Source organism: Pinus tabuliformis, chromosome 5_2 (assembly GCF_031772625.1).
Source record: "Pinus tabuliformis cultivar Carrire ecotype Pingquan chromosome 5_2, CPIR1, whole genome shotgun sequence".
Lineage (NCBI taxonomy): Eukaryota > Viridiplantae > Streptophyta > Pinopsida > Pinales > Pinaceae > Pinus > Pinus tabuliformis.
Window position 1 is genome coordinate 1,147,887,325 of NC_142306.1, and position 8,149 is coordinate 1,147,895,473.

Genomic DNA, 8,149 nt, shown 5'->3' on the forward strand with positions numbered 1-8,149 from the left:
TTCTCTATATTCTACAACAGGAAATTGAAACCTAGGGAGACCAAGATTAAGCTGTTTGGACCTCCCTTAGCTGAAAACTCATCAAAATGGATCAACTCATCAAAAATGATACACAGCAGTGGCATTTAGACTAGCACACTCTCATGGATACTTCTCTGACCATCTGTAGCAAATATGGAGCATTGCAACAAGCAAAGTATGACATATTTGGCATGTAAAAATGTCGATCATGAAAGATGATTAACCTGCTGTAGCAGGAGGCTAACAGAACCCATTTCATATCCTCCCCCACAAACTTAGAATATGAGTGATAAGGCTAGTCCCTTGTCTCTTTATTTTCTAGCAGTAAAATTTTCTTCTTGACTTCTAGCGAAATAACATCAAAGATGGTAGCACAAAGTCATAGGGAAAGGGTCAACTCCTTTTATTTCCCACATTACATCCCACAACCCTCCTACTACACATTTTGTACCTAGGAGGCATGAGCGCAACTACCAAGGAACACTGAGAAGAAGGATTGAAAGAACCTTTACCTAAAAAGCCAGAAAAGGGATGAGATACGACACCTTGAACACCCAAACTGAGAATTACTAAATCATCACCTAAATGCCACACCACAAGAGCGAATTCGAGAAAATTCACAACCACTCCCCACAGTGCAGAAACATGTCACAGCCTAACCACTAACAATGAAAATCCTTAATACATAGACTTAATTCAAAGGAGCTATGACAATATATAGATTATTTGATGCTGCCAACTGACACCAGATTGTGAATAATTCGACCAACTTGAAATGGAACAGTTAAACTAGAACCCATAACATAAAACCCAAACACTAAACCCTTTTGAAACAAAGTGTAAAAAGGACAATTCAAACTAACCCAAACAACTACAAACTCTCTCAGTGATTGGGACCCAAACAAACAAAGCAATTGAGAATCTACCCTCGTGAAACCAGGAAAGTAAAATGAAAGAACAAACTGGCCAAAAAAATAACACCAAACCAACAAATTTGGAATGAAGTCCTTGACAAATTTTAATAGACTTACCAGAACAATGAGGTGTAACCAGTCACACACCAACAAACAAAACAATTTATTGTGCCACTCCTAAAAGCGAAAACTAGAACGAAATCTCACCAACTGAAAATAGTTAAAGGATGATGAGGAACTGTCCTAGCCTCTCTGCACACATACCTCGTATCACTGCCTTACAATCATCATAACTGCCAATTTAAATCGACGAACACACCTATTAACCTTCACTTGCTCCACAACTAACCTCTGCCATGTGATTATGAGGATGAGGCATTTGGGAGGATGGAACACCTTCCAAAGAAGCCCTTATATTCAAAACAACACCCCCATCGTGTTTTTTAATAAATAACTTTATTTACTTATTTACTCATTAATAATTATTTAGAAAACATTTTTTTGATTAATTCTATACAAATAACAATCATGCACATACATATAAAAAAGAAATAAAACATTTTTTTTTTCTCAAATTAGGCTAAGCCTAGGCCAGTGGCAACCCTAATGTTGGATAGAAGAACAATTTCCCATTAGTGGAATGTTATCACCAGGATTGTGCGAATATTGGTTGCGTGCGAATGCCCCTTGGGATGGTTTAACCCCCCAAAGGTGGCTGCTATCCTCAACCCCTCCCCATGAGATTTGAGCTTGTGACCTGGTGTAGACTAAACCCCACAGAAACCAAACAATCTACACCTCATTGGTTTTTTTGAACTAGGCTGAATCTACGCTAGGGTCAACCCAAATGTTGGATGAAAGAACGATCTGCCCACCAATGGGATGATATCACTAGGCTTGTGCAAAGCTTAATCGAGCTTGGACGCCCCTTGGGATAGTTTAATTCCCCCAAAAGTGACTCCCATCCTATCACTAGGATTGTGCAAAGCTTAGTCAAGCTGGGATGCCCCTTGGGATAGTTTAATTCCCCAAAAGTGAATCCCATCCTTAACCCCTCTCGTAAGATTTGAACCTGTGACCTAGAAGAAACTAAACTCCACACAAACCAATTGAACTAGAGATCATGACTAAAACATAAATCTAAATCTTATATGTTTCTAAGGATATAAATATGTTCCATCTTCCCACTTTGGAGTTTGTTAGTGACATTAGGTATGACTCCATTTTATTTTAAATCTGGTTTGGTTAATGGTTGGATTTTACTATGGCGCACTCCATAGAATTAACCAAAGCAATAGCCAAATTCAATATAGAATTAACCAAAGCATTAACCAAACGTATTGTCTCTATTTTATCTTGAATTTGGTTCTGTTAATGGTTGACGTTTACTATGGTTCACTCCATAATTGTTTCAAAATATATTTCCTCCTGCTTTTGCAACCATGTGACCTAGTTATAGGTCTCCCATAAAGTAGGACCCACAAGGAACATACTCAAGTACGCCATTTTCATTTGGGTTTGAATTTGGGCGATTTCCATTCCCCTCATTTTCCTAAAATTAACCCTAAAAAATGTCTCCCTCCATGAACTCCAAATCTCAAATTCTAAAATCTGCTCCCTCCATGACCTCCAAATCTCAAATTCTAAAATCCACTCCCTCCATGACTTCCAAATCTCAAATTCTGAAATCCACCCACCCGCTATTGATTCAAATCATCTGAATCCAGTCTTGCAAATACATCTCACACTTATCTCCCCTTAATTCTTCCACACTCACTGTCTGCTTCGCTTCTTCATAAACAATGTAGTGTAGGCAGGGAACGCAAGTAATACTCTGAATTTAGATGATTTAAATTAATGGTGGGTGGGTGGATTTTAGAATTTGAGATTTGGAAGTCATAGAGGGAGACATTTGTGAAATTTAAATTTTGAGAGGACTAGGGGAAATGGAAGTCAACCAAATTTAAACTAAAAATGAAGAACCAACGGGGCTGTGAATAGTGGAAATTTGAAATTAGGGGTTTATGGCAGAGAAATGTCAACATTATAATGGATGAGGAGACTACCATCCATTGATGGTAATCATGTTGGTCTAATTTTGGTCCATTTTCTAAGTGAGACTTCACACTACTTGCTCGATGTCTTCCATGATTCACATATTTCAAGTGGGTCATAGGACCATTAAGTGCCAACCAGAAGCATATCCAAGGTTTATATCAACACGACTAGTGTTGTGCAAGGAGTCTTTTGAGATACATGACAAACAATGGTACTATTGGGCCACAAAAAAATGGTTACTTGAGAGCTATATCAATGTGGTCCACATCACACAATGAGTCATTTGAGATAGGTATCTAGTAATGTTGTCGGCTGGCCCCAAACATTTTTTTTAAACTTCAATAGGAGTATTACTCGAGCTTGAGTATATATCAATGATATAATTCACAAATTTTTGATATTGTAGTAAATTATTTTTTTCTTCAACTACCTATTTCATAAAGGTTAATATTTGTAGGGTATTAGGGACAAATGAGTGTCAAACATTATAGCTCTCTAATATAACTGACAATTTTCAATAATAGGACTTCATGACCAAACCTATCATGGAAATAACTAAGGAGGATAGATTATAACCTTGGTTGTACTACCGAATTCTTTGGTAGATCACCAAGAACCTAATTCTTGGGTTGTTCTCGTTGTACTATAGTAACATGATCACCAAGAGCCTTATGAAAAGCTATTTTTAGGGATTCCTAGGAGACTTGATATATTTGAAGGTATGTGAAATATTAATGTAATATAAAGGCAAATTTTGTCTAATGTAATATTACTCATAAATGACACCAGTGTAGATGTACAAGGGTGTCTAACTAGGTGACTTGACTTGTATTGATTTGCGTGTATACTTGTTGCAATTTTATTTACTAAACAATAGATCTTGTTTAAAGTTGTTGAAACATGTCTCTAGGCTACAAATGTTTAAAAATTTTCACTATAAAGTGCACCTTGTTAGTTGGATTAAAGACAAAAGTATAACCATAGAAAGTACATAAAACAAAGCCAAAGTATCAAGGCAACAACAATACTCATATTTTTATTGGTACTTTAAATAGCAAGTAATATTCGCTTACATTTAAAAAACTGTAGTCTAACTATTAGAAGTTTTGGCCATTTTTCAAGCATATTTTTCAGTCAAGTTTGCTCAAAATCACACAAGAATTTGTTGGAATAGAAAAGTTTGAATTGTGTAATCCACATAATGTGAATATTCACACGTTATTTATAACACTAAATTCATTTATATATTAAAAACACATTGTAAATAATGAAAAATCACAATATTGCTAAAAAAAAGAGAACTAAACTAAGACATCTAATACTTAAATTAAACCCATTTTAAAATGAAAATCCTTTAATTAAACATAGCTTCAATACAATATCAATTATTTGATTTTGCTGCATAAATTTTAGTATTACCACTAATTTTTATGTCACTAAAACCTTAATCACCTAATTGTTGTTGCTTACGATAAATCACCTTCTTTTATACAAACTAGACTCTATTTTTGATTCATCAAATCTTACAATTTAAATATTTATTTCTCAGGTATGAATTAGTTATATATATAGAAATAGTAAATCCCTGTATGTTGAACTTATGAGAAAGCTCAAACAATTAATCTAAATAATCTAGAATAGACCCAGCAATACCTTTATCCAGCTAAATTAAAATTAAATTTCCTGGCTGGAAACAAAAACAGGAGACAACTCGGTTATGTGATCTCCACGTTGGCCGCTATCGGCGCGCAAGAAGTTGAGGAAGAAATTAGGCCGAGGAGGTTGGGGAACTTCGAGGGTTCCTTGGAGCATTTTAGCAACATTTCCCATGGAAGGCCTGTCCTCTGGTCGGCTCTGAATACACCAAAACGCTGTCATCACCATTCTCTCAATCGCCTCCAGCTGAAGGCGATCATCTCTTACTGCACTCACAATGTTTTTGTCCACCACCTCCTCCACATTCCCCTCTAAAACCACCCACTCAAAAGCCTTCTGTGGAAAGAAAGATCCATCGCTCTCAGCAGCGGATTGACTGAAGCATAAATTCCTCCTTCCGCTTACAATCTGCAGAAGCACAATCCCAAAGCTGTATACATCTACTTTTGCAGTAATAGGCCGGTTCTCCTGAACCCAATATTCTGGTGCCATATATCCAGGAGTCCCTTTGACGTTAGACACGCTCAGGCTGCGTTCTCTCTCCACCAGCTTTGCCAGGCCAAAATCAGAGATCTTGGGACAAAAGTCCTCATCCAGCAATATGTTCTCTGGTTTGATATCTCGATGGAGAACCCATTCCAGGCACTCTTCGTGCAGGTAGGCTATGGCTCTCGCTACCCCTACTGCTATTCGATATCGTCTGTTCCAGTCCAAAATAACTCTTTCGCCTAAATCCTCAAGCTTAACAAACAAATATTTGTCTAATGACCCATTGGGTATGTTCTGGTACACAAGCAATCTGTGTTCACCTTCTGTGCAGAAACCCCACATACGAACAAGGTTGAGATGATGGATTCTCCCTATAATTGTCACCTCTGCCCAGAATTCGCCTTCGCCTTGAGATACCCCCTCAAGCTTCTTCACTGCAATCTGTCTCTGATCAGGCAGAACACCTCTGTACACCGTTCCGAATCCTCCTCTTCCCAATTCATCGCTGAAATTATTAGTCGCCGTTTTCAGCTCAGCGTATGTGAATCTCCTTGGTCCCCCACCAGAAAGCTTATGTAGAATATGTAAGCTGAATTTTCCGGCTATGTTTCTGAATCTGGAGTACTTTCTCAGAAATGCCCAGAAAGCCAAAACTCCGAAGAAAAGCTCCATGCCAAATATAGAACAAACTATGATAAATTCATGGCTATTTTGCGGAAAGGGCAAAGCCAATGCAGCATCCAAAACATTCTCAGCCACATAGAGCATACCAGTGTATGGATTTGACACATTTTTCTGTTTTGCAGACAGCTTCAAGTAGGTGCGCGTCAGACATTCTGGAGACCAAAATCCATTCAGTAATCTGCCAAATAGGTGGACGCAGTATCCACTGCCATCCAACCTGTATGAGAAACCCAGACATTCACAGTTGTTCAAACAAACCGACTTACAGTCCTCCAATCTGAGAATATTTCTATTTGTCTGATTCCATTCGCCAGTAAAATTAACATAATCCAATGGGATGAATTCATAGTCGGCACTCTGATAATTGGAACTGCACGACAAATTGGGAAATTGAATAATTCTGTGGCAGCTGGGAGGATCAGTAAGATCCGGACGAAAACCGGGTGGGCATTCGCATTCTGGTGTGCTGTCATTCAATTCGGGGGTCTTGCAGATAGCGTTGTCTCCACAAGTACCGTGAATGGTACAACGCTCTTGTATTGCTTCCCACACTACTTCCCAAGAAGAAGCTGAGTCCCGCTTCCAACTATAAATTCGGAGATTTCCATCGGGGTCTAAAGTTAATCTTCTCAAGGGACTGGAGGGATCCCCTCTGTCTGATGCCATTAAAATCTTTGAGTTGCTTGACTCTCTCAGATACCCATCATCGCCTAAACTTAGAGACCCATCAACGCCCAGACTAAATACAGCACCAGTATTAGTTGCCAATTCCCAACTCAAATCCCCATAAAAATCAAATTGATCTGATCCTAATTCGCTCCTGTTATAATACAAGGAGGGAGTTTGCGTGTTGTACTGAGAGGCAGAGAAGATGTAGACACCTGAGGCGTAGGTGCTATCATTTCTCCTCGATATCAATGTGCTGTTCGCCGAGAAAATCTGTGTTGGAAGAAGAGTAAAAGTAGGAGAGTCGAAGCTCTGCCAAACAATGTTCCCGTCGCTTGTATTGAAGACCAAATTCCCCGATTCAAGCAAAACCATCTCCATTGTAGAACCTTGGATATTCGCACTCCATATTTCTTGGGCATCCGAATCAGAAATAGAGAGATTTCCATCCTTTAAGGTTAAGGAAGAATTATAACCTACGAGATGATCTCTATTAGCCATCCATGCCACGGTTCGCTGAGGATCGTTGGCATACCATACAGCAAAAGCATAATTATTTGGAGAAACATTATAGAAACCGGCACAGAATGTGGCGTTTGGGGAAACCAGGTATGTCTTATCCCCAGGCTTCCAACCGGGAGTTTTCAGCCTAGCAGAGGACATAACTACTAATTCATTTCTATGCTCTTGCCCTCCTATCCCACACCCCGCCAAAATCATTAACTGAGTAAATAAAAACACAACTAAAAACCGAGGCGCAGTGTACATGGCGTTTGACTTACCACACCCAAAGTGCCTCTTCTGGTGGAGGTAGAGATGCGGCGTACAGCAGAGAGGTAGAGATGCGGCGTACAGCAGAGAGGAAACAAATTAGATTGCAAATTCAAATCCGTTGTGGACAGAAGAAAGGAGAAATCAGCTCCAGCGTGCATTCAGTTCTCTTCTATCAAATTTGAGCATTTAGGTCCATAAATAAACAAAGCTTAGGATCAGGGGAGAGAACAGTCAGTCTTTGTTGGGAAATGAAGAAACGCCTAGTCTAACGAGGCGGCGGAGGAGTTGCAGGGCAGGGCAGAGAAGAGAAAAGTCTTCGCACGTCTTCGCTGCTGTTGTGTGAGCAAAGAAAACTCGTCAGTCACATTGAGGCCGTGCCGTGAGGGAGAGGGAAGTAGGGGTCATTGGTTGATTAAGTATATTTTTCCTTAATTTTTCAAAAATAGGTTTTGGAAAAAGCCAAAAGAAATGGAAATTTTTTTAATGGAAACAAAAAATATTTAATTTTAAAATATGAGGTTTTTAAAAATAATTGGAAAATTAGGTAGATATATTTTCAACTAGTTTTTGAAATAATTTATTTAGCTAAAAATTTGTCTAAAATTTAATAACATTTGATAGCATTTATTGTGAAGCTTCATAAAAAAATAAAATATATTAAACGAATAAATAAAAAATCTGTCAAATAAATTATCTTTTAATAACATTTATTGTGAAGCTTCACAAAAAATAAAATATATTAAACAAATAAATAAAAAAATTGTCAAATAAATTATCTTTAGCTTCATAGAACTTTCTTTATACCATTTAATAGCATTGAGGCCATTTAATACCATCGAGGCCGTGTCGTGAGAAGGAATTTGAATGAATGAATATTTTGAATGGTA

The 8,149-nt window shown here is 38.1% G+C and overlaps 1 protein-coding gene across 1 annotated transcript; it reads right to left on the reverse strand.

The window, feature by feature from the left end:
• Positions 1-4,428: 4,428 nt before the first annotated feature.
• Positions 4,429-7,615, reverse strand: LOC149163240 (putative receptor protein kinase ZmPK1). The gene has a single exon (XM_089437581.1). It carries the CDS (start codon positions 7,254-7,256, stop codon positions 4,668-4,670), a length of 2,589 nt encoding a protein of 862 aa, XP_089293707.1. The 5' UTR covers positions 7,257-7,615; the 3' UTR covers positions 4,429-4,667.
• Between the last annotated feature and the right edge of the window lie 534 nt (positions 7,616-8,149).

Excerpts from the sequence above, each read along its gene's own strand:
- LOC149163240 (XM_089437581.1), bottom strand. The coding sequence starts at position 7,256 with ATGTACACTGCGCCTCGGTTTTTAGTTGTGTTTTTATTTACTCAGTTA.